General features: G+C 43.1%; 4 protein-coding genes across 8 annotated transcripts in view; all 4 read right to left on the reverse strand.

Moving 5' to 3' along the window:
- Nucleotides 1–9289, reverse strand: part of gad1b (glutamate decarboxylase 1b) — a 21075-nt gene extending 11786 nt beyond the window's left edge. Inside the window, exons 1-6 of one of the 2 annotated variants that reach the window (XM_042080562.1) lie at nucleotides 8819–9289; nucleotides 7416–7584; nucleotides 5369–5431; nucleotides 2560–2709; nucleotides 2045–2287; nucleotides 418–508 (exon numbers count right to left, since the gene is read on the reverse strand). In XM_042080562.1, the coding sequence (XP_041936496.1) occupies nucleotides 418–508; nucleotides 2045–2287; nucleotides 2560–2709; nucleotides 5369–5431; nucleotides 7416–7491 (623 nt within the window). In that variant the 5' untranslated portion in view covers nucleotides 7492–7584; nucleotides 8819–9289. The remainder of the gene's footprint in view (nucleotides 1–417; nucleotides 509–2044; nucleotides 2288–2559; nucleotides 2710–5368; nucleotides 5432–7415; nucleotides 7585–8818) is intronic. The other variant, XM_042080563.1, reaches the window with a different exon arrangement.
- The window catches only part of LOC121698443 (dynein, cytoplasmic 1, intermediate chain 2a), a 185743-nt gene that overhangs the window by 76802 nt on the left and 81441 nt on the right, over nucleotides 1–27500 (reverse strand). The gene's annotated exons all lie outside the window — the stretch shown is intronic.
- Nucleotides 11035–16152, reverse strand: erich2 (glutamate-rich 2). Its single transcript, XM_042080575.1, has 10 exons — nucleotides 15972–16152; nucleotides 15698–15749; nucleotides 15446–15488; nucleotides 15281–15317; nucleotides 14933–15019; nucleotides 14429–14541; nucleotides 13902–14176; nucleotides 13172–13229; nucleotides 12462–12533; nucleotides 11035–11779 (listed from the first exon to the last, which is right to left on the reverse strand). Exons 1-10 carry the CDS (start codon nucleotides 15977–15979, stop codon nucleotides 11538–11540), a joined length of 987 nt encoding a protein of 328 aa, XP_041936509.1. The 5' UTR covers nucleotides 15980–16152; the 3' UTR covers nucleotides 11035–11537.
- Nucleotides 16318–20218, reverse strand: LOC121698452 (transcription factor Sp5). Its single transcript, XM_042080572.1, has 2 exons — nucleotides 18408–20218; nucleotides 16318–18125 (listed from the first exon to the last, which is right to left on the reverse strand). The coding sequence occupies exons 1-2, from the start codon at nucleotides 18456–18458 to the stop codon at nucleotides 17028–17030; spliced, it is 1149 nt and encodes a 382-aa protein (XP_041936506.1). The 5' UTR covers nucleotides 18459–20218; the 3' UTR covers nucleotides 16318–17027.

The following is a 27500-nucleotide window of genomic DNA, read 5'->3' on the forward strand; positions in this document are numbered from 1 at the left end:
GTCCAATGCCTTGGCTAGCACTGACAGTCTCTGAGCCAAATTCACTTTCAACAAACTCTACTTTTGTTCTCAGCACCTCTTCTGTCTTTTCTTCTGGCACAGAAATGCTATGTAGTCTAGACTATAGGCTATCTGACATCACTACTTTTCTACCTGTCTCTACTTGAGCACTCGCCATGGCTGGACAGAGACAGAGACCAAGAGAAACAAGAAGGAAAGAACAGGAAAGAGGAAATTGAGGGAGAGAGAGAGAGAGAGAATTAAAGATATACAGAAACGCAGTGGAAGGCAGCCAGAAAAAGACCCAGAGCCAGAAGGCAGCCAGACCAAAGAGAATGGAATGAATGCCAAAGGAATGGAAGGAAATTAATGGATAGGCTACTCAAGTCAGTGCAGTGGAGGCAGATGGAGACTCACATGTTGGTGTTTGCAGTTGAGGTTAGCCATTCTCCGGCCAAGCCGATGATGTCCAGGCCAGTGGAGAGCTGGTTAAAGAACCTGGGATGACCTACAAAGACAGAGACGACTACATGGTTAGGGTACTGAAATTACATTAGGAACAAATAAACACACCCCTAAACATACATTCACATAATATGTTTCTCGTGTTGTATAGAATATTATTCTATATTTTACATTTATTTAAAATATAAAATTGTATTGTAAACGAAATAGAAGAACCAGATAACATAATTAAAGGTAGATAGATAGATAGATAGATAGATAGATAGATAGATAGATAGATAGATAGGTAGATAAGAAAGTGAATTAAAGCAAAATGGCAAAAGAATTCCATGTTGTTTTGTGTTTTGCTGTGTGCAATTTGCATAAGGCTGTATCATGCTGTGCCCACAGAAAGCAGATGTTCTTTTCACGAGTCCTCCCATCCCGCCTCCATGCAAAGCACGTTTAATGCGGCTCATTAGTCTGCGTGATACGTTCCGATGAACACGTATAATTATGTATTGATAGGTGGATAGACCAAATAATATTTGATTCATCCTGGCCAGATATCTGTCGCTGAACGCTTTCACAGGACTTCGACCAAAGAGTGGGGACACATTCTGGGAATGCGTTATGTGAGAAGCCAAGGTAAAGGCAAATCAGTCAGTTCTAAAAATGGGTAACTGCCTGATCTGCAGGCCTATACAGACTGCATTTGCAATGATTAAACAATTTGCTTAGACTTTTTGTCTCGTGAATTTACGTGGACATTATGTGGTCCTTATTTTAAATGGCCTGTTTCATGTAAATTGTTTGTCTGTTCATGGATTATCATAGGGTAGGTTGGTCCTTCACTTAATATATTGAATTTGCAGTTGAAATAATAGCCTACAACGTTGCCCTCCAAAGAGGGGTGGTGGTGGCAGCGGATTAAATGAAGGAAATTGTTTTTAATGATAGTTAAACAGGAGTTAGCTCCCATCATGTTTCAGCACCACGGACAGCACATTTTCTCGGGCGGTTGTAACAACTGCTTTCGTGATAAGTTTCTTCCTCTATCTGAAAAACACGACACGTTTTGCCTCATTGATATGGGTTCCTTGTTTTAAATGAGGCGACACCTATTAGAGGAACTAACTGCTTAAGTGATTGTAAAACCATTTTAAATAGCCACAGGCCAGTCGTGGTTTAATTTGAAAGAGAAACAAGCAGTCAACAAAATTACCCAGAGTACAATAACCTGTCGGTGTGATTTGTTTTATGGCGGGAATGCCTCGACTAAAAGGGTACTTGTAAGCTAGGTATGTAAGCTCTGAACTATCATAAAAAGTCTCCTGACTAAACACGCACAGGCCCATTTTTAGCTATGTTGAAATGAAGACGCGATTCTGACATCAAAAAATAAAATAAAAATAAGCCCATTTTATAGACTGATTAAGCCAAATCATGACATTGATCTACAACTGTCTATTTTAACATCACCAAAACGTGCATACAAGGGCCTGTTTGTCTATTTTAAAGGAGATTGTTTTCATTTTCATTTCATCTAAACATTTGGCGTACAGAAACCAATTTCTATGTTCGTTTTAGCATAGCCTACCTGTCCGCACGCCGTATTTTAGTGTGTCTCGGCAGTCCACAAGGATCTGTTCAAGTGACTCTGGCTGGTCAGAGAGCTCGAGGTTGAAGCCCTCCATGCCCTCTAGCAGCTGGTGCGGGTGGTGGAAGTCCAGCACTTTGGTGGACCTGTCAAAGGTCTTGCGCACGTAGTTGGTGAGGATCTCCACAACTTCCAGCAAGAACTGCATGGTGGGCTCCTCTCCATTTTTGGCCGGCAGTAGATCTGGTAAAGATATGTATGTTCTTGTTTTGCATATGTATATTATAAATACACCATCATGTATTTAGTAGGCGATGCCGCTCATCAATATACATAGCCTATTGTTTTAGCCCAAAATAACTTTAAAGTAAACTGTTCACGTTACCAAAGTAACTGTTTAATAACTTTAGCGTTTCTTTTGAGATGTTATGGGCGTTACAATCAGAAAGTAACTGTGATAACACACTTAACTGAAATCATTTGAAGTCTACCAAGTATGCATGCCTGTTACTCACCCCGAGCGAAAAGGTTGGAGAAGTCAACCTCAGTGCGCCTGAATCGGGCATCCCGTTCGCTGTTCTCGAGTTCGTTTTTTGAAGATTGCTCCTTAAGGGCACTGACGATACGACTCTTCTCCTCCAGACTGTTGTTCTTTTGCAGGAAGCCTGCGTTGTTACAGGGAGCAGAAGAGGGGTGAAACGGGCAGTTGTCACTATTTAGCATGGTTGCGGTAAGGGTTCAAGAAATCACTTGGAAAAAAAGTTACTCATGTTCTCCTGTTGCAAACTGTGAATGCGAGGATGGAGCCGTTAGGCCAATATATACTTTGGGTTGATCCCCATGTTTACAGTGGGTGCTATTTATAGTTTCAGAAACCCTAAGGGGTTTGTCGTATGACATCAACAGCCTTGCAGCAAGGGGGCAGGGTAGGGGCAAATGATCACATTCCAACCCACACGCTCACTCGCTCACAGGGGGTGGTTCGGGGAGGAGTCCTCAAACCTTTGGGCCTCAGTAAATTTGTCCGAAACCCCCACTCCTCCTCCTCGCCCAACCCCGCATCGACTCCACTTGACAACCTGCCGAGACGCAGCCACAGTGGTGGGTCCATGCCATTAAGACACCTTGGACCAGTTTGATAGAGTGCGCGCGCCTCAAAAGGTAATGTTGTATAAGCGATATTTTATGGCAGCTTCTTTATTGACAAGATTTGTAATGCATTACCACAAGCAGACCTGGAAATATGCGTTCAACACGGACACACACACGCGCGCGCGCGCGCGCGCGCGCACACACACACACACACACACACACACACACACACACACACACACAAATTATGAAAATTAATTTTGATCTAGTCCAGCCATGAATACATTTTGATTCTAATCCTTAAATCCGTCAGTTTTATTAACGCGAATATTAACAGTAGCCTATAGCTTTAAATTATACAAGGTCTAATTGTATAATAGTATATAGTCTCAAAAGGCCTAAACAGTAAACCCGTATGACCCACTTGGAACAATTAACTGTGGAAACTGTGTGTGACAGCAACAAAAAAATGCTTCCCACATACAGACGGTCTTCACTAGGCTACCATAGTGTGGTTGTTATCGCCTGGGTGCATGCGGACATATCTCATCTATCTCGCTACAACGGGAGGCTGCCGCTTGGTGCTTTAATCACAACAGCAGTAATCTGTGATTTTCAGGAAGGACCGTTCCAGACAGATAAAGGCCAGTAATTGTTGAAAAGTACACATTATTTTTTATTTAGGTCGATTATGACTTCTTGTCAACTGTGCAAGTTGTTGACATGAGCGCAATTAGCGTCAATATGTAGATAGTTGTTATAGCTTATACCTATAGGCATATATATTATAGAATTATATATTTTGGGGGATCTGAGGGAAAAAAGATGAAAACTCCCGTCTTAATTTAAAACAACCATCGTGAGAAAAGAATGCAGACAACAATCAAAATAAATGATTGATATATACTACAACTCATGTTGCATTCTAGAATAACACATGAATGCCTATAATTCGAAAAGAAAAATGTTACATTCATGGCTATTGCATGCATTTCCAAAATGGCTTAAATATGCCAATAAATAGGCACAAAAAATTGATTCTTTACTATTTTTGTGCTGCCACATTGATCATTCCATTGGTAATTATCCATTAGCCTAGATGGCGCATCCTTTCCAGCAAGTGACCAAATAAATATATAACAGAAAAAAATGCATACATGCATCTGACTTTTTTCACAAAGGCTTTATGTGTTTTAAAAATAGGCCGACACATGTGGGTCAACATGAAAAGCTAATTATACCTTTTTGTTGATAACCAACCAGGGACGAGAATTCCTCTGACGTCAAAGTAAAAGTAATATGAGTGTAGGTGTATATAAAATCTGTTTGGCAGTCCTTGAAAACATCCAGAAGAATCGACTTGGGTTCACCTGAAGAGTATGTTATGTTTAAGACTGCGTTCAGATTGATGCCTATAGCTGCCGAATATATAATATCTAAGGTAAGTTTTAGACCACACGTTATACTCGAGGATCACCGTTATCTCCACTTCCTCAGAATATTTTATCGGGCTGTAAAACCCTGTCAGGTGTATCAGCGAGGTGCCTAGCAGAGACCAGGAGACAAAATCGTCAGCCTGCATACCGGAACAATTAAATGACATCCCACGCCGCACAGCATCCTGAATTAGAAAAGCAAACCCAAAGGGCAGTCCACGCTGTCACTGAGTCAGAATTTATTATGGCCTAATTTTACTTCAGACTACATGCCATGTTAAAATATGCATGTTTTAATAGTTTTTTAAAAATATATAGAACCTTGAAAGCATGCAGGTCTACATATTTTCAGGGGGGGGGGGGGGGGGGCAGAGAGAGAGAGAGAGAGAGATGTTGTCTTTTGTTGGCTGGCTTTGTTCAATGAATAAAAGCCATCTTCAGAGATGCAAGGAGACATGGTGCGAACAGGGGGAGACAAAAGCCTCCGCCCGCATACCCTGTGTGGCCTACGGGCTAAATGACTGTGCGCCGCTGACCTTTGGTGAGATGGGAATAGGTAGTGACAGTTCCCCCCCCCCCCCCCCCCCCCCCTTGTTTCCTTACATACACCATCATACAAGATACACAGTTGGAAGAAAGAGGAACATAAAGAACAAGGTCGACAAAAACATGTCATTCGGGGACTAGTTTGGTTTTTCATATACATAATATAAATAGCCTTTATTCATGCTCAACTTGTGACCTGACCTGAGGAGTAGGACAGTGTAGGTGTGCGTAAGAGGCGTATCCAACTTACCGCATATCTTCATCCCCAGCTTCCTCGTGCAGCCATGTGCTACGCCGCACCATGCATCATATGCTAAAACGAGACGTTTGGGAGAACTATTGAATAACCGACATTTTGATTTGAGTATGCTGACTCTCACTCGCTGGTGGTGGGGATGGCTCGGAAGCAGCGCGAAATGGAGGAGAAGCAGAGCAGAAGGCCGGAGGCAGGCAGCGTGAGCTCGAGAGGGGATGGCTGTTTGGAAGCGGCGCTTTGCTGGTGTGTTATGTGTATGTGTGTGTGTGTGTGGGGGGGGGGCAGCTGTAATACTCAGTCACATTCGAGAAATCTCCGATTCCGCCAGGCAATCAATAGAGGCCATCAGAGAGGCGAGGGGGCTAATGAACGCTGGCACACATCCGGCAAAGCGGCGCTTTAAAATAAACGGCCATGAAATGAGGTCGGGAACGAGTGCAGAAATTAATTGGGTGAGACGCGGTGTTTGACTGGCGGAGACTTGCATGATTGGCCGTCCGGCGGCCAGAGAAAGGGCTACGAAAAGCGTCTAGAATTTAGCATCTTAAGAGCCAAGCACGCCAGTGGGCCTGTCTAGCAGCAGGCAAGCAGCGTTTTGCAATCAGATGTGTATGCAGAAAATAACCATTAGGAATAATGGAAAATGAAAATACACTCAAACATTATGAGAAATAAAAGAACAGGAGTATTCTTTGCATGATATTAAAACACAGCTTATGACTTCATGTAAGACTTGTGTATCGTGCAGAAAAGCAGGTTGGACTTGGATGCAAAGTCTAAATATGTCCTCACTGATTGATGGGTTATGGAGGTAAATCCACATGCACACGTTTTAGAGGCGAGTGACTGGTATGGATTGTGTTGTTGTTGTGGCTGTTGGTGTTTGGACCTCAGGCGGTTCGGCTCAGTTGGTGCCGGCTCGAGGCGTATAGCTGTCAGCCCCTTGCCGCGACACTGACAGAGCGTGCCGCCTCAGGTCAGTGCGCGTGAGATAGAGCGTGGCAGGGAGATAATGGCAACACGACCAGCAGCAGTGTACACACACACACACACACACACACACACACACACACACACACACACACACACACACAAATATAGGCCTATATATTCAATCCATTCTTTTCATCCTTTCAAAGTACTAACCATCATATAGTGGAAATAGGTCTGCATTTTACTTCCATATCGAATAAAGGTAAAATATACCGTTTTAAGCATGGTTTTACTGAAGAAAGACATAAAAGGAAAAGAAGGGAGCCTGCAGTAATTTGAATCAATTATGTCATTCAAGTCGTCAAGTACTCGATGCCTGATTACAGCTCGAACATTGCCAGTTCCATTAAAAGAGAACAAAATGCGTGAGTCATTACGAGTGGCTGCAATCAGACCTATTTTCCATTTAATTATACAGAACCCAACAAACTCCAACAGCGGGGATAATGGTTCTTTCTTAGCCTACTACATTTAAGTGAAAAAAAAAAAAAAAAAACAGATTTCATTTTATAGAAAATGAAAATAATCCAAGGAATAATCATGTAAATAATAATAATAATAATAATAATAATAATAATAATTATTATTATTATTATTATTTTGTAGGCTACAGTAGGCTGTATTAGCCTACTGTAAATTTTATTGTTTATTGGTCTGAACAGCGATTGGATTAATTATAAGGATTGACATTAAAACCCAGCAGGCTAAATAATACTTATATTCGGTATTAGTCTTGTTTGGTAGGCTATATCATTTGGGACACGCTGCACCCATACTTGTGTCATGGGGTTTTGTATTTTTTATTTTTAACATGTTATCAGGGTAGGCTTACTCGCTCCACTTATAAACAAATATGTTTATGTTTATGGTTCTTAGCAGATGCTTTTGTCCAAAGCGACTTACAATGACATGATATAAGTTGGGGTGCAATGCATGCGATCTGTCAGATAATAGACATTCCACAGCTTGATTTTTTTAGCGGGTGATAAATGCTGCTGCACAGGGTGTAAACAACCCGAGCCAGACGTGCTTCATGAAGGAGACCTACTTGTAGATGGTGGTCGTAAATTAGTCGAGTTGGGATCCGGGTCGCCGGCAGAGGAGGAAGGTGCTGAAGCCGCCATCAGTTTGCCAAAGCGGGACAATACACTTGAACGTGCGTGCTGTCACCCGCAGCCAAAACCCGTTGAAGCTGGACTAAGAGATCAAATGGGGCACTGCAAGGAAAATAGAAATGTTTGTAGAAACAAACGACCATGTCATCACAAAACAATCACCCCTTCATAGTAGCCTAAACTGCGGTATTATTTTATGTATTATTTCCCAACTCTAGAACCGGAATACGCATTTGGTGAAACAAGAAGCACTGCCCAGTAGTTTATAGACACAATCAGCCACATTTGTTCTTGAGCGTCAATCGAAATTCCAAAATGGTCCAACGTGATAAATCAGTGTCTGTGAAAGAGACTATTCGTCTCTCGCTATTCACACAGCCCAATGCTAGCGGGACGGAGGCTCCGTCTTCTGTCAAGTGCAGAAATGTGGTCGGCGATAACATCGCGCGCATTCAATTATACGCAGCCAAGAGACAGAAAATGTGTCAGTGGTGGCTATTAATGGGTCACGAGCCCCCCTATAACTACGAAATCGACTCCCGGAGTACATCTGGACACCATGCCAAGTTTCGGATGAAGTTTATTTCTCGCAGATGGACAACAGACGCCTCTTCTGTCGTCCTAGGTATCTAGCTCGCTCTGGGCGTTGCAGTCAAACGGGGCGCACCAGACCATGAAGTCCAACTTAATTGCCTCAAAGAGCCAAGCGCTTTTAAAAACGAAGTCTATAAATCAAGCCGTATTGGACAATATTGTATGTACAATGCCTGCAATTAATCGTGTCGTAATGTAAAAATATGACATTATAGCTGCCCTTGTGAAACAATTGGTAACAAAAAATAACGAAATTAAGTTATGGAGCATAGAATTAGGCTAGTTATTTAAATATTTTCGATGACAGCGCAGTCTTATTTGATTAATGGCCCATTGGAAAAAGAGCTCGAACGATTGATTTACAAAATACCATATCGATTCCCCAATTCAGATTATCTTCAAATAACTCCAGCCAGCGACCATCAGTCAATGTCATCGTGTGTGAGAAATTGTGAATGAACGAACGTTATCGCCGTGCTTAAAATTACCACATGCTCCGTAACTAATGATATCTTAATTATGTTTCAATTAGATTTCGTTAAGAAAGCATAGAAATAAGACATCCCAATCGACAGGTCGTTTGTTTAGATGTTCTAGGAAAAGTCCATTCATTTCATAATTAGGCTACTGTTTTCATCCGTTCAAACGTTTTATCGGACACATAAACATGACAGCTGTTGATAAACCTGACATAACCCGCATAGAAGAATATAAATTAATAGGCTGTTTCTGATGTCCTTACCGTAATGCCAGTCACAGGTGTTCTGACTGCTCGCTAGAATCCAACTAGGAAGTCAGAGCCGGAGTAACACCTTGTAGCCGCGCAGTGGTCAGAGTTGAGAAACACTCCCAAAGAACAACATCCAAATATTAATTCGGAAAGACCAATCCAGTGCTGCACGTTTTCCAAACGAAGTTTGTATTGTTTGTTGTTTCTATTTATCTTTTACCAGAAAGCAAATTAATATACTTTTTTATCCGTTTCTACGTGTGCACGCGTGAGTCTCCCGTTCCTCCTCCGATCTGAAACTGGCCCCCAAGTATGGTATTGAGCAAATCCACTTTGTGCAGAATAACCAGCGGTGGATCGTTGCGCTTGGTCTTTGGACGTGACTTTCCTCGCTGGTGTTGGTCCTTCGGGATTTATATTAGTGAGGAATCCCACGCACACTGGTGGACAGGACAAGTTTGACCCTATGAGCAACACATTACATCCATAAAACAAAGCCATTCAGTGAAGGAGGAGGAGGAGAGAAGATAGAAGGAGAGAGACAGAGGGGCGGGGGCGGGGGGGGGGGGGGTTTAACCGAGAGCCTGCAGCCAAAACAAAGAGTATAATGTTTCCTCTTTCTCTCTCTTTCTATGATTTCATTGGTGGTGTTTTGTTGTGCAGGGCATCATAATGGCATACTCTGTGAGTGCGAGATCACCGGGAGATATCAGCCCTGTACACTTCACTTCATGGACTATCATTTTAAACAGTATTTTTTTAATACAAGATTTCCACTTCATTGAAATGGAGGAAAGTCTATATTGAGTAGTTTCAATAGCCTATATTAGAATGTGAGAGTCACAAGCGATCTTAAGTCCACGGGGTGGCGCCAAAGAATCAATATCGTGGACACTGACACTCTCGTTGAGGAATGATGGATAGCAACTGTGAATATTAATATGGATCCCTATAGTAGTTTTTTTATGATCATACATGTTGAAAGCCCTTCATATGCTTCAGTCAAAATCATACAAAAACGGCTGCCTTTCTTTCTTGTTTAAATGTCTTCAAACTGTCAAACCTGAGGCTAACTGTAAAATCACCTTTCTCGACAATCAAAACATCCAATTTGGATTTTTTACATGTTTAATTACATGTGTAGTTCAATAATATGGCATAGACTACTATTGAATAAATCGATTTGCATCTTCAAGGCTGTGGGATATGAGGAACACCTGCTCACGGGTGTAATAATCATCTATAGGATGATGACCTTGTATGTTTCAGTGCATGGTGTTTAACTGCCATAGCACGCTCAATGTCATGAGAATGTCCTTGGATTTTGAAATTGTAATGTTACCCAAGGGCGCCCGTAGACGCGACGCGGTTGCGCTTCTCTGGATTCAGCACTTGGACAGCTCCGGTTGGCTACAGGTTCTTGCGAAACTACACGATCCGTGACTTCAGTTATGACGAACGCTGGGCTTAAAACGTTTTAGTGCGCATGTGGCTTACACAACCACGTTATTTATTTATTTGTTTCTAAACCCTGTTTAGGATCTCTGCCAATGGAATTTCTGGAGACAACAAGTAACATTTGTCTATGTATTTTCAATATATTGATTTGTTTATCAAGTGTGTAGCTTAAGAGGTAAACACTACTATGCAATAGCATTTGGTCTTAGAAACTTCGCAATGGACATACTAACATGTAGGGGCACTTGCAAGTTCCTTCACCTCACGCGAAGATACACCTGTAGGTGGCGGCAAAAGATGATTCATTAACATGCCATCGGGTGGCATCATTTACCAGAAATTAGCAGCGCTGACACTTCAGACGTCAGACTATAAATACTATTTACGCTCAGTAACAGATTAACATCGGGCAGCATCATTATCCAGAAATGATCAGATGCACTAACACGTGCACTTAGACATTAGGGATGCGTTTCCCAAAACCATAGTAGTTAAAGCAACACCAAAGAGTTTTTTGTACCTTAAAATAATGTTTCCAAAATTGTTTCCGTGGTTCATCAACTCGTAACAGGGTGAACGGCACTTCTGCATTCGCTTCGCGGCCCTCGATCGGCTATAAACGCACTATGTAAGTTTGCCAGATCGGGTAGCGGATCTGTAGTTCGATGGAATGAGACATAAGAAACTACAAATTTGACTTGCATGATGTCGCAATACATCGTAATTTCATAAAATCATGCAACATATTACAGTCAGTAAGGGGACATAGATAGTAATAATATATAATTTTATTTTTTTCCATTTTAACACATGGAGTGACCTACCTCACTCCTTAGGTGCACACACTGTTAGAAGATACAGAATGACCTAGAAAGAGTGACCCTCCTGATAAACAGGGTGTCATTTCAAAACACACTACTCCAAAAAGTGAACTTGAAGACAAATGGAGGAAGAGAAAAAAGAGTGGAAGCTGGTTCAGATGTGTTTCATTGAATAGTAGTTGATGATAACACATAAAGTCATTTAAGTGATGCAGTGTGAAAAGTTTGTATCTTTTAGCAAGAGAAGAACAAAAGCTCATCAACCACTTGCCAAATTAACATCTTATTTTTTTATTTTTAATAGAGTAAAGCAGTTTTCAACACTAAATGTGTGTGTGAATATGTCTGTGTGTTTTTAATATTATATTACATAAATAAATGCATGCACACACACACAGCAGGAGTAAGTGAGTAACAGAGAGAAAACTGGGCCGAGACACGGCTGTCCAACACTATGGGATGACCGCTGCTCTCTTACAGCGCTCCTGCTCCTCACTCACTCTCTTCTCCTCCTCCAACTCATCGCTGTCCTCTTCAGAGGACGGGGACGATGAAGAGGAACTCTCAGAGTTGTCCGTCTGCTCTTCACTATCATCACTGTCATCATCATCATCATCATCATCAGGGTTGTCGTCTTCTTCCTCACTGCTGCAACCTGTATCGTCCTGTCCCCTCTGCTCCTCTGCCTCTTGTGCTGGTGAGCATTTCAAAGATGTGAAACTAGCAAGAGATAAACTTGCTAATGAACTCAATCTGCCCCATACAAAACCATACAGTAACCGATGGTAACACTGGGGAGTGGCCAGCTATGGATGGCTTAGGCTCTGTAACTGGGACAATGTGGCACATAAAATCCTTTTAAAATATTACATGCTTGCCATTATCTTAGCTTTAAGTAAGTACTTCATTACACTTAATATTAATCCCCTGCTCTTAACTTTTTTTTCCGTTCAGTTTATATCACCTTTTTACATGTAAGACAAACGATGCCCTTAATCAACTTTTAATCTGCCCACAACTTATAACATTTAGAAAGCAATTATCAATTTGGCATGGTTAAAGACATTAATAGCCATGCAGCTGCCTGGCTCCGTAAAGAAGAGGATGATTAAAATATAAGAGAAGAGTGGAAGACACAATCTTCTAATTTTCTAATAAAAATGTAAATCACTCAATTTTAGGCCATAGGATACAGTTAGAGAAGCAGAATAAACCGATTCTGGGGCTATGGAAATGAAACAATAACAACTACATAGAGTTAAAAGAGGTTTTATTACAAAGCTGTGAATGATCATATCTACAGAGAGAGAGAGAGAGAGAGAGAGAGAGAGAGAGAGAGAGAGAGACCGTGAGTATGATTTGTCCTTCTGACTTACCGATCAGTAATCTCTCTTCAATAAGTGGCATGAACACTTTTGCCTCTGGGTTTTCTGGCTCATAAATGAGAACTGTGAAAAGAAGGGAAAGAAAGAAAAAAAGAAAGATGGAAAAGGGATAAATTTGATGACCAACAGTAGTTGAGTCAGGCAGACAACCTGAGATACAAGACCCCTTGTGCTCCAGACTGCAGTCGAAAGGAACACGTTTCCATCTATGTATCTATCTTTCTATCTATGGACAAATTTAAGACATGCTTCTGTGCAGAGCTATTATAACTAGGTAAATGATCAACAATTAAAATTATATTACCACAGCAGCTCAGTTCAACTCAGCCATGGTGAGAGTATCAATCATTAGAGGAGAGAAAGCAGCCTCGTCACCGCATGAGGAATTTTTATCGTTTCATTTTAAAGAATTAGTCATTATCTTTGCCGCCAGTACAGCCAACCATTTAATGGGTAGATTTGTGGGCTGTGAGCACTTATAGCTGTTACTGAGATCTCCCAGCAGACAGTAAGTGTGTGTGTGTGTGTGTGTGTGTGTCTGTGTGTGTCAAACAGTGTGTGTGTGTGTGTGTAGACAGAGGGATTATACAATTGACATCAACTTCAGTCTATTAAAAACAGAATATTTTGTAGCCATTGATCACTGTGTAGAGCAAACACAGTTAGGGGTGTGACATGTCCAGTGACTTTAGTCCACTTACTCATCTGACAGAGCTTCTGAGATAGCGGGTAGTCCTTCTCCATCACCGCTTTCAAGAACTGGAGGGAGAAATCCAAACATGTAGATGTACAAAATTATTTTTTTCCATCATGAAGAAGTGGTTGACTGACGTTGGATTACACTTCCCACTGGATGACATATCCAGCTTTAACTTTAGAGTATTTAATATTTTTGTTTACCTGACAGGAGCTTATACGTAAGCCTGTCTCACATATACTGTATGTCCAAACACAACCACATATACAAGCATGTGTGTATTAACACATATACATGGGTGCACACACACACACACACACACACACACACAAACACACCATGCTAAATTGCCACATGAAGCAAAACTTTTTCTCTCAAAAACTGCTTGATTGCCTTAAATGTTCTTTAAGTGAGTGTGGAAGGGAAACCTGAGGTGCATTCAAATTCGGCAAACATTGGCGAAAGTTTGTTTTTTTCTGAACAGTTAAATTTGAGTGATTTGATGTGCATTCCATTTGTAACAGTAATTGCATTGTTACCTTCGTCAAGCTCACGCCCAGCTCCACTGTATGTTTGCGAAGAACTACCTCCTCAGACTGACGACTGAAGAACTACCTCCTCAGACTGACGACTGAAGAACTACCTCCTCAGACTGAGTGTTTGCAAACGTTCGCCTATGTTTGCGAATTTGAACGCACCTCAGGTGAGTCTCATCCTGTTGTGAGATAAGTTACCTCAGCCAGAAGCTCTAAAGGAGCAGTGTGCACAGGCCCCTCACTGTACTCCACTTCCTCCTCCTCCTCCTCCTCCTCCTCCTCATTGGGCCTTTGGTCCCGCTGAAGTTGAGCCTGGATGTCGGAAGTGCCGCTACTATGATCACACTCCCCACGCGTAGTGCGTGAGGCTGAGGGGGCATTCACCTGCTCTTTGTGCTGTTCTGTCACGACCACTGCCGGCCGTGGCGCAGCACTCGCCTGTCTCAATACATCGGCCTGACATGCTGACCCAGCTGAGAATGTTCCAACAAATATGGACCTCTGTAAATGCATGCTTCACCGTACAGACAAATCTTAGCAGGTGGGATGGGAAGGAACACTCATGGCTATGGACTCAGAAAATGTGTCAATTATTTTGTCTCCTCTGACATTCTGTGGCATTGTTTTTCTGTTTATGCCATGTAATTAACAGACATTTTATAAGGAGCTGTGACAAGAAATAAAGTGTGTGCTTGGTGACCTGTAGCACAGAGTCGTTCACTTACTGGAAGCTGGAGGCTGAAACTGAGCATCAGAGCCCGGCTGTTTAACTGTTCTACACCCACTCTCTGTCTCATCTTTATGGGGCAGGGCTGGGGATATTGCATGCTCTCCAGTACTGGAATGGTTCAGTGGAATAGGAGGAAAAATAATTTATTGGTGACCCTTTTTTACAGTTTTTCACTGCTATGCCTCATTGGGCAGCAAACTGAACGAGACCGAGAGGAAAAGGGATGTAAAGTTATGAAGTCTCCGAAATCTCACACAAGTGATTCAAAACGATAATAGCAGACTTGACCTGAATTATGCTTCTCCTTGCAAATGTAGCCCTATATTTACAGATGTGAAGAAAATTAAGGTTTAGAAATGTAACAAAACAAAAAAAGATAGGTCTCCTGTTTTACATTTACAACAACTCAATTTTTCCTTTTGCACATGGCAAACTACAAAAGTTTTAGGTTGCTAAATCTACAATAATGATCAATCAGATTTTTCTTTGCCTTTCTTACCCATGCAACTTTGCTTTTGGAGATCTGGTTGTTTTGGTGACTTTCTGGTCTTTTCCAGTTGCATTAAGAACAGCCCTTGCCACTGCCCTGAGCAGGAGACAGACTCATTGTTGTGAAAACCATGGCATCTGACAGGCCTGCCGCCTACTACAGCCAACATCTAAAAAAATATTTAGGCCTTGTGTCCGTTTTTAACTGACAAAATAAAGTTTGTTTAAAGTCAAGATGACAAAAAGCACTATTGTACCACGAATGAATTTACGTTTTATCCCATGTGCTTCGTTTGAGAACCAGATAAGGTAGCAGCCTTCAATAGGTTAAATTCTGTGGACATAAGGCTACACCTACCGTGATTTACTGTGGATGGACTCATTAGGCGCGGGCTCTGTGGAGCAAGGCAAACATATGCAGTCAATTTCCGTCGGGGCTGCAATTATTGCAAGGTCATTTGTGCGATCCAAAAGGTCAGAGCCACACAGATTTAGCAAGTTTGCATTGAATGTATTAGCTTACCTCCTCCAGCATTTACTGTGTTTAACTGTGTGGCGAGCGAGCCCTGAAAAATAAACGCACATGCGCACAAAGATACACAGGCAGACAGGCAGAGATTGACACAGACCAGACAGAAAGACAGACAGACACACAAATACTAGATAAATAGCCTAGCATAAGAGTGCATATCAGCTTACACTTAGTATAATTCGACGTCAGTGGGCTAAGAAATTAATTTTGTGAAAGGCCATTTCCCAAAAATACATAGCCTACCTTTAATTCAGAGCGACCATTTGTGGACGTCCCGATACATTGTATCGTTGGTCTGGTTGAGGCAAACAAAAGATAGGCTACATCAGGTCTAGGCTACTCAATATGTCATTCGACACACACAAATAGTCTTGCAGAGATATGTGTAGTAGTAGACTACTAGGCTACTTGTCGCCAAATAAAGGATTTTACGCATAACGTTAGTTATCGCTGCTAGCTGCTAGTTCAAGTCCTGCGGCGACAGAAACGGGCGAGCCAAAACGTTGACGTTACCCACCTGCTCATCTAGCCTACTCGACGAAGTTGCGATCAGTGAATCAAACAAATTACCAGTAGATGTATACCAGCAAATAGCTAACTTAGTAGTTAGTTAGTTATGTCACTGCAGGTCCGTCGGCACGACAAAAGTTGGACACACACAAGATGCATCAAACTATCAACAAGCAGCCAGCTACGCAGCGGTGGATGGAGAGAGACAAACAAACTTTCGTTCCCATAGCAACTGGTAAACACGCGCATTGCCTGTTAAGGACTGCTGCTGACTGCAGTAGCATTATTAGACTGCAAACTAAACCATCCCTTCTGTTTTATGTCAAAAGATTAAAGTTAGTGGAAACAAAATAGTTTTGCAAATTGAGTTTAAAGAAATAAAAATATTGTCTATTTAGACAGTGTTGTTAGACAGCAAGATAGGCAACACTCAGATTATTAGCCTAAGTCTGTTACCATTTTCTTTGGAAAGTAGGCCTAGGCTATTTATCTAGATTCTATTGGTCCTAGCTAGATTTGATACGTTCTGTTCATAAAACATGAATAACACCAACATACGCACAGTAACAAATCATCATGGCAGTCAAAGTAAGCTATAGGCAAGGCCTACCTAAATCAACATTTGACATTCAGCCTAGACCTGTGGCTGTCACGAGAAGAAATGTGCAGTTTGACTACAGTTGTGCGAATGTGACTTTATTGTTTTTAATTCATTCGGTTTCGAGTATTCGGGCTACTTCATTTCATAAAACTTAATTTGTATTCAACATGCATTAACCACCCCAGAAAGAACTAAAGGATACATAGACTTTTGTTCAACAAAAGCTTTCAAATATGTCTATTTACAAACTGATGTGTGTCAAGTGTCAGTTAGGCAGCCATTGTTTGTTGTAGGCTATTAGATTTTGATTTGTAGGCTACCCAACAGCGCACTGTGAAAATTGTAAAAAGTTAGAAATAGCCAAAAGTTGCATTTCTTTTTTTTCCGTCCAGGTTAATGGCACAATTGTCATATCTTATTTTCCCGGGATACTAAATCCATTTAGTAGGCTATAAAGTTGATTCAGTAGTTTCTTGTGTCCTCCCTTTTCACTTGACCGAAGATTCGGTGTGGCACTCTGCCCTTCTTGCCCTGATGCGTCTTCACGTGCTTGGCCAGGTGGTCGCTGCGCATGAAGCGCTTGCAACAGTCCGGACAGGCGAAGCGCTTCTCACCCGTGTGTGTGCGCAGGTGTCTCTGCAACTCGTCGGAGCGCGTGAAACTCTTCCCGCAAAACAGCCAGTTGCACACGAACGGCCGCTCACCTGAGTGCCAACGTAAGTGCGCTTTGAGATGCGAAGTTTTGCCGTAAACCTTTCCACAGCCCGGAATGTGGCAGATGTGTTGCTTTTTCTTTCCGGGCTCTTCTGTGGAAGGGCTGGAGTTCTGGCAGTTGGGACACCTGCACCTACGACATCTGCGCGCGCCACTAAGTGACGATTTCGAATGGAACAGAGCCGCAATCTGTGTCTGATAGTGCGCAAACTCTGTATGTCCCAAAACCAAACCTCTCTGCAATGGGAACCGGTGCGCGGTGAGAGACGTGGAATGACTGACGTGGGTCCCCTGCTGTAAACTCCACCATGGAATATCCTCCCTGATGCCCTGCGGTAGATGTCTGGATTGCTGGCTATGAACCAGACCATGTCCATGTCCTGGAACAAAACTTGACATCGAGGCTGCTATGGACGCTGTCGTAGCTGTGTAAGTTACAGTCGGGACATATGTGGGCGTGCAACTCGCCTGCAGTGATTGCACAGAACAAGGCAGCATCTTGACCGGTGGAAAATCATACGGATATCCCGGATCAGCTGGTGGGGTGAGAGGAAGAGGAAGTTCGTGATGTGCAGAAAAGGACGAGTGGATATTTGTGGAGAGGGGGGCTTTTGGAGAAAGTCCCAAAGTGGAATTATTCGTGAAAGCACCCTGCGCAACGCCATCGTTACTCCACGGATGGAAGAGTCTTGACGGAGAACTCAAAGTCGTGTCATAGGAATACTGGACTTGGAGAGGCTCCCCGGGGCTGGAACTCTGATGATGCCCAATACGGTTACAGGTGGCAGCCAGAAGAGCAAGAGGTGAATGCCTGGTGGTTTCCGGTGAGGAGTTTGGCGTCCGATCCTGAAAGGATAACATCATTCTTTTCAGACATTGAGTTCCCGGGGAAATTGCATGAACGTTTTACTTCCACTTTCAGAATAATTCTGCTCTTCAAATGTTGAACAGCGCTCTCCAGATAAAGTAGAAACTTGTCTCACGTTTAGTTTAAATTCTACTCCTACTTCTAGTCTATACTAGGCTCAGAATATGCTGAAAAGTAGGTAGGCTACGTACCATGTGACAAAAGCCATTTGGTTATCATAATTCAAATATAGCCTACCAATATCACAAAACTCAACAAACCTGAAGAAAAGCTTGAAGTGTATCATTCCGCATGACATCAACTGCTCCCATGGCCACCTGTGTTTTTATTCTGTTACAAAATCCTTGAAATATACACCCGTTTATATATTCTTCAACCAAAAATAACAAACTGTCCAATGATCACAGAGTGACTCTGTTCTAATGTTCTAACTCACAAGATACCCCGGACCAACTGGAGAGGGTGGAATCGCTTCTTAGAATGTCATAAAGACTTTGGTGGGCCGCCAGCCAGTAAGAAATAAGATTTATTACTTTGAAGTTTGCCGCTGCCCAATCATCAGAGAATAGCAGCTCTTTTGTAAGGGGAGCGCAGCTCCTTTGAATCCACAAAGCTCCCACGGAGTGTTTGTTGTTCTGGATAAAAGGACTGATTATAAAGGGGGTGGTATGGGGTGGAGATAAAGGCGGGACAATTAATGAATTAATCTCTATGAGCGAAATGTATGTACACAAATAATTGGATTTTCTTGATCAAAGACACCGGAGGCGACGGGAGCTTTCGGAAACCCGGCGCGTGCCCTTTCACTGTATGAGATTAGGATCCCCAGTTCACGGTGTAACGCCCTGTTCGCCTGTGTAACCGTCGGCTGTGTCCGTGAACAACTTCATCACAGAGCACATCACAGGGGGAATGACAAACGGCTGTAGAACAAAACAACTGCATTGAGTTACCTGTCATTGAGGCCTACATACTCCCTGACTGTGAAGTTGCCTAAGAGGGTATGCTATTCTACACGAAACTTCAAATGACTGCAACACAAATTTATTCTCGTTTAGAGGTCCTAAATCGCAGATAGACTATTTATGCATTTGTGCCATGCAAATGGACATGATTTTCTCTCGAATGCTCGAACTGTAGCAGCACGAATGGGAAAGCTAAATCTTTAATGATGCCTTTGATCTGAGGACTGTTTACTTGATCCCCTTTCAGTCGCCTTTGGAGACATGACATTCCAAAGGCAAACAGTACAAGTCACTTTTTTTGTTGAAAAGATAACAAGTTGAAAAGATTCAGCAAATTCTGCAATGTGTAGGGCACTTTCTCTTAGGTGCAGTAGCAGTGCATTGGCCAAGTCTAGTTTGACTTCAGCAAAGATCCTTATCTTGTTATGCATTAGGGAAAGCCACCTGTCATTGACACAGGAGTCCGTGTGTTCTGGATAAGATCATTTGCTTTGAAGGGATTATTTTGCTGAAAACCTCCCACCAGTGAAGTTCAGCCAATGACCCGACTCAATGAAGGCACTTTACAAAACGTAATGCTTACACTGAAGAACTAGAATAATTGATAATGCTTTGGGGGACTTTTAGAGAGAGAGAGAGAGAGAGAGAGAGAGAGAGAACAGTGAGGCAACTAGAAGGCTAGCACAGGCTTCCAAAAGCGTCTCATATTAGAGCAACATCTGTGGATTTCCTGTGGCCGACAACAAAGCTGGGCTCTGTTCACTTCTGAGTTGTGCTTTGAAGTCGTGCTCCAGCAGAATGCTGCCATTGTTCATCCTGCACAACACGTGGGTTCTCCAGACTTTGCTCTCTGTAATTTAAAAAGATTTCCAAGGTAACCCGACACTTCTCGCTCTTCTATTTTTCCCCTCTGCTAACCTTTGAGGAAGAGTGAGAGTTCCTCTTCAAAAGCCAAAAAGCGCCGTAGCCCAGGGTCACACGCTCAGACTAAATCGTTTTGAATTTAGCGCCGTCTCTGAACTCTGTGTGCGGTGCGACACTGCCCCCAGGCCCTACATGAACAACCCCTTTCAAACATCTGAGGGCCCACAGGTCCACACACACACACACACACACACACACACACACACACACACACACACACACACACACACACACACACACAAACAAACACACACACACACACACACACACACACACACCTCTTAGTTATATTGTCTGAAACACTCTGTGGCTGTACTAACATGGCCCTCAGACCTGCAGCAGCATGGGCAGCGTGGTGTTTCAGGTGGTCGGTTGCACTGACTGTGTGACTAGATTGAAACAAAAGCCAGTGCTCTTAATGAGACAATGAGACAAGAACAAAGATGCTGTCGAATGCAGGAACAAAGATGCTGTCGAAGCCAGTAAGTGTTTTCCGGACAGGATGTAGTAGGCCGATGTGGCAAGCAAGAAAGAGAACAGAAATGGACACACACACACACACACACACACACACTTTTCTGCTATAACTTTCCCTCAAAGTCTAGTTTAACCCGAGTATGCAGGCACCTGTTCTGTGTGCAGATGACCATGGACCGGGTCAGAGTGGCCAGTCCTCAGAAGGGGTTCCATTCAGACACTGTCTTTGAAGCCCTCGGCCAACCAACCCAGTCAGCTAAAACAATGGCGTGGAGATGGAGCCTGTGCTTGTGAAGCTAAAGCCTCAAGCCCTCTTCAAAGCCAGAGGATGTTTAAAGAGCACGTGACTCAGATGTGTTTAGAACAATGGATTTTTTTTTGGTGTGATCACGAAAAATATGCTATGCACTCAGAAGAGATAGCTGATTTTTGTGGCAAGAGGCATGGTTTTTATTGATGTCAGAAATAGCATGGAAGTTTTGTATGAACGAAACAGTTGGTTGCTTACTGCATGTTACTCCTTGTCTGTTTGTCTGTGAGGTGACTCAGGTTACCTTGGTCAGGTCAGTCAACCCCACTCCCTGCTTCTTTCAGAAAATGAACATGCAAATGTTACCTAGAATTAAGTTTAATAAAGAGAAAAACATCCCTAGACAATGAAATTCAATTAAAATGGGCCCAATCGGTTTCAAAGGCGGCGGACTGAAGCCACGGAGAAGGAGAACCAGGGACAACCAACCTCTGGAGATGGAGTCTTAGAGGAAAGTCCTGGGTATCACTTATTACTGGCCCGCATTACTGTGGCCAGCCCTCTCTTTTGCATGGACGTTCTCTTTTGCACGGAGAGAAAATAAAGGGCGAGCTGATTGGGGCCAGGGGCATCGGGGGAGAGGGGCTCCAGCTAATGGATTCAGAACACTTTAAAGAGACACTCCAGGGTGCAGTGGCGGCCTATTTTACATTGGACTGTTCTTCAGAGGAGAGAAAAGGAACTCAGAGCCACGCAGTGTCTCTCTCGCAGACTCATAGTATAAACACACACACACACACACACACACACACACAAGTGAACTGTAATATGGCAAGAAACCTTTAATTATTGCTAGAAGAACTAATGGGGAACAGGATCTTACACACACACACACACACACACACAGAGACTTTCACACCGACTCACAAGCACTTGATCACAGAGGCGTTGTAGCAATTATCCTGAGAAAAGCCCTCCTTTGCCATGAGGGATATTAACACATGTTACCTTATCTGTGGGGACTGCGCTCTTCTGATCTCTGAGTGGATGTCTGTCATTAGTCGCAGTGACATATGCCGTGTCCTTCATTAAAGCTCAGCACACACAGACATCCACAGGCAATTACGGACAGCAACTGAAGTTACAGTGCTCCCCTTTTTGCTGTGTGTGTGTGTGTCTGTGTGCAAAGGAGGGATTGATCACACTTTCTTTCTATCTTTTCTCAAAGATCAAAATCGAAATGGAAAGGATTGGTCTCACAGGAAACTATGCATATCACTCATTTCAAATGTGAATTGGTGTGCACTTGAATTCAGCCTCCCAACCCACACACAAAACACCATGACACTGATGAAAGAAACACCTGTGTTGCCATCTGCTACAGCCTCAGTTCACAGGATTTCCTCCTCTGAACTGTGAAGAGGACAACGTGGGTCCACAACCACAAACCACTGGAACGGGCAGGTAGGAATGAGCAGGTGGGCACAAGCAGGGCAGACTCAGGTGAAGACGGGGCAGACTGGGACAGTAACGGGAACGGTGACTGGAATTGTGACTTAGAACAATAATGGGCATGGGGACGGGACTGGGAACAGAGACACAGACGGGGACAAAGACTGGCATGGTGACGTGGACAGAGACGGGGACAGACTGTGAAGGACATTCACAAACGGGTCGACAGACACTCAAGAACAGGGGTAGACAGAGACAGAGGTTGAGGGGGCCGGACAGAAAGAGGTTGGCGGGGCCGACTCGAGCGTCAGGGCCGCAGGCATGGCCACCAGGGTGGCGCAAAGTCTCTTAATCCCTGCAGGATCCTGACATTATTTTTGTTTGACCCAGACCCAAGGAATAGACTTGACATTTTAGAACAAGACAACAACCCTTAGGCATAGTAAACCTTTTACCATTTCTCACCTCACATCACCAGCACATTTGATTTGCCCTCACAGAGACCACAGAGCTTTATTGGCCTACACAACTCCTTGACATCCACATAACCTTGCTAAACAAACTAAGTGAGATCAATCATGACAGAATGAGGAGTGACCTCCCAATCTGCTCAAGTCTCCTCCGACGTCAGCAATGGGACCAAAGTCTGGAACCATGTTTTATATGAGCAAACAACACAGAGTGTGCAGTTGGACAGTTACACGGTTATTTGCCCATGCAAAGTATTGTTAGAGAGGAGGAAGAGGAATATAAAACCACCCAGCTATCACACATGTATGGTCGCCAAAAGTTTTGGAGGCGCGCAAAATGATTTACAGTCTGGATTAGACATTTTTCTAAAGGTTTTTAGTCAAAGGCTGCCATTGACATAATGCCTTTGGTGTTTACACAGCCTACCTATGAGAGAAGACATTTTCTGCATTTGCTTACAATGCCAGTCTTCGAAACCAAATTCCACCAATTAGAGAGAAGGGGGTTGCGAGACTTGGCCCATGTTTTTTGGGGGGTCGCCAGACAAAAAGTTTAAGAACCACTGGTGTAAAGGTCAAGGATCAGGACTTCCAACAGAACCCCAAAAGGTTATGAGTTGATCCCCAACATTGTGCCCCTAAATGAGGCACTTAAACCCAAGTTGCTCCTGAGAGGCTGTCCCTGTAGTTACTTCACTGCCAAGTCATCCTGGATCAGAGCATCTGCTAAATGACAAATAATGTGATGTAAAATAATGTAAACATTATGAGGGCTGAAGGAAAATCAGGAGAATGTATCTCAGCTAAAGCTTTCATATCCTGCCAGGAAACAGCTTCTCTGTCAGACAATTATGCCTTGTCGCAATGACTTTATTTATTCATGCAACACTGCAGCCAGTCTGTTTGTTGTCAATCACTGAAAGGAGGATGTGTCTTTCATGTTCTCTTATCTTTCTTCTTGTCTTGACCTTCTCAAAATGCAGTCTGTGAGAGAAAAGAAGACGTGTTTGGCATAAATTCAGAAACTTAGTGTGTATGTATGTAGCCTACTAATATGTTCATATCTGCAGATGAATGTTTATTTATTTGTGTGTGGGTCGGTCCAAATAATATCTTTTAGTTCATTTTATGTAGTTACATATTAATCAACACTTAGCCCATATGTAGCAGATTTGATGGTATAGGCATGACTGTGGAATTGTTGCAGATGATGGCTAAAGGATTGACACACTGGAAGCATTAGCCAGGTGTGATGAGAAGAAGTCTGGAAGAATGTGTGGGGTAGTTACAATGTTGGAATGGTCAAATGGTAGGCCTCAGTTAGCATTCATTTTTTAAATTCATACCCACACACACAGACCTTTGGGGGGGGGGGGGGTTCTCCTAATTCCCTAAACAAGCTAGTTCTTCATATAAACACACACACACACAAAGTGGTTCATATTGATTTTGTGTCAAACCTGTGTGAGTGCGTGTGTATTTGTGTGTGTTTATACACGTGGGTGTGCAGATGCTGATGGTATCAGGAGCCTCCGCATGGTCCCCCCCCACCCTCCCCTTTCTTCTGATCAAAGGGGCGCGTAAGGGCCGACTGAGTGAACATGGCGCTCGCCTTTCATAAACCGCATCAATTATTCAACATGAGGCCAGACGCCGCTGTGTGAACGCCACTGATAAGGAGCGGAGGGCTCCAGACAACAGACGGGTAGAGAGATCAGAGACCCACCACCACCGGCCTGACCTGAGCTGCTGGGAGCATAGGTGGGCATAGACTGGGCTGTTTACACACGTACACACACACACACTCACACACACACATACACACACACTCACGCACGCATGAACACTCTCATGCACACACGCACATTCTTACGCACGCACACACACACACGCTCACGCTCACACACACACACACACACACACACACTCATACACACTCATGCACACACACGCGTGCGCGAACACGCACATGCACAAACCACATGTGTTGATGAGCAATTAAAGAAACCAGAAGACATAATAAATGAGACCACCAACAACGTAGTCTGAAGCCATGAAGGTGATATGCTTGATGATATGATTGTGTCCAGTTTCACAGTATTCCCCAATTTTCCAAAATGGCAATCACTGAGATCACAGTCCAAGTCCCTCCTTAGCGGTCAATTCATCCTTCATGGACAAGTGAGTCGTCAGTGCCTTTGAGTTTCAAAACATAAAAAACAAATCACAAAAATAGACTCTTAACCACGTCACCCCGAGAGTGCGCAGAGAAACGTAGATGCCAAATCAGACGAAGAATGAAATGTTAAAGAGCAACGCCGAATAAAAGGTCTCAGAAACACACTGGTGTGAGAAAACACTATTTCAGCGAAAATTACACTATTATTATTAATTACACATTACTCGAGAGCCAATCACTGTGAGGAGAGACAGAGAGTCATGGGGCTGGTGAGATCCATCTTTACATGAAACACAATGAAAGCAAATTTCTGTTGAAGCCTGCACGGAAGACAAGAGAGGGTGCTTTAGGAATGTTCGTGTGTGTTTTCGTGTGTGTGTGTGTGTGTGTGTGTGTGTGTGTGTGTGTGTGTGTGTGTGTGTGTAGTGAGTGGGTTTGGGGTATAGGGACCAGCGAACTACAGACGGGGGGGAAGGGGTGGGCTGGCTGACTGCTAATGATGTTCCAAACCTGGCTGGAGAAAATCTCCAATTCCCAGAGAAAGTACTTCAAAGTGCCTGTATCAGCCTTAATTATACAGTGTGGCCTTGAAGGAACGCTGAAGTGGATCCTTTGCCTGGTCTACCTACATCTAGGTGAGCTTTGACTCATGCTGTAGACTTTATTCTTAATTGCACAGCACAAGTGCAAGAAAACTGTAAACAGAAACTGAACTTGCCTGATAGGGTGTCCTTGACTGAGTTGATAATGTGTTAGTTAATGCTAATGATCACAGGGGGGTATGTTGTTGTACAAAGATTTGATTTGATCTACTTTGTTTTTGCTCCTCTCACATCTTTTTTTGTAATGCTGATGAGATACATCACCCTATGGAGAAACAACATTTTTTTTATTCAAGTTGTCTTTGAAATGTGAAGTGCAATTACTGGAATATAGAAATGCAGCACATATGTATAAGCTTTCTCTCTCTCTCTCTCTCTCTCTCTCTCTCTCTCTCTCACACACACACACACACACACACACACACACACACACACACACCATGAATGGGGGTCTAGGAGAAGAGAGGGTGCCACATATTCCTTAAGTTCTGACCCGTTAACTAACCATAAGAAATGGCAGAGATTAAGAGCACAAGAACAAACTGATGAGTGTTTCCTGAGGGCACTATACATATATATATATATATATATATATATACATATATATATATATATATATATATATATATATATGTCATTAACAGAACAGTAGAACAGTAAACAGAGATAACAGATCAATATCTGTCAGTTAGAACCAGCTTGGGAGGGCCCTTGATTACTCCAAATGTGGTTGTGCAGCAATATCAACGCCGAGCCTCCAAACATTTGATGATTATCACCAGTGAATGAACCCGTAACTACAGTGATGCACTCAAGCTGCACTCTAACTTACATGAAGTTTATGCAGTTTCTCCAGAGAGAGTTTTCATTAGTCTGGTTTTCAAGTTTCTTTTTCTCCTCAGGGTACATTACCAATGACCTGTAAGTTCAGCAGAGACGTCTGTGTGAGCAAGTTGCTTAAAATACTCTTTGATAGTGTTCAAAAACGGAGTGTTTGATGTCTGCTGGGCATTCAAGCCTTGCCTGAAGCACACAGCTACACACACACACACACACACACACACACACACACACACACACACACACACACACACACACACACACACACACACACACACACACACACACACACACTCTTCGGGTTCTCATGGTCCCTGTTTAAGGCAGATACAGAGATGATAAATAGAACTGCTGAGCACACGAGGATGAGAGTGAATAAACGGCTGGCAGGTATTTTACATAGACAGACAGGTGAGCCCGGGAGTGTGGAAGCTCAGTGGTGGTGGCGGTGGATCTCGGCAGCGGTGGCGTTCCATACCTGGATGAGCGTTAGCCGAACAGCAGATTACCTAGGCACAAATCTGACACCGCGCACCGATAAGCACTTTTGCCGCTGGATCCTGTTAACGGCAGTACCAGACAGTAAGAGGATTGCGACGACTGACAAAGACTGTGTTTCCCCTTGTATTCGTGCGACGCTAAGCTCCCATACACCTGTCCGGCTCCAGATGTGGTGCGACGCATGATGCGGATTGGGATGTGGGTACATAGCAGGATTTTTTTTTTTTAATTCCGCTTTTCATACACACATTTTTAAAGTCGCAAAAGCGCCACAAAACTGATAGCCTACACAGTCTGTGTGCAAGCAAGCACTTTGAGAATGCTAATCCTGCTTTTCTCACGCATGTACAAAAACACTTCATGACACTTCCATATCGTCTCTCAGGGTCGTCTGCTCCATATGGCTGCTGAAAGGAGAGCTTGATCAATGATTACTGTGGAAACAGGGTGCACTTTACAAAGTGGCTTTTCACTTTCATACAAACACACACACACACACACACACACACACACACACACACACACACACACACACACACACACACACACACACACACAGCAATATCCTATAACTTTACAGTAATCCTATACCTGCAAACAAGCCAAATGCCTAACTACAAATGCACTCCAATGCTACTGAGTGGTCATCCACTGCTCTCTTTCTCTCTTTCTCTCGCTCTTTCTCTCTCTCTC

The sequence above is a fragment of the Alosa sapidissima genome, chromosome 23 (genome assembly GCF_018492685.1).
Source record: "Alosa sapidissima isolate fAloSap1 chromosome 23, fAloSap1.pri, whole genome shotgun sequence".
In the NCBI taxonomy this organism is placed as follows: domain Eukaryota; kingdom Metazoa; phylum Chordata; class Actinopteri; order Clupeiformes; family Clupeidae; genus Alosa; species Alosa sapidissima.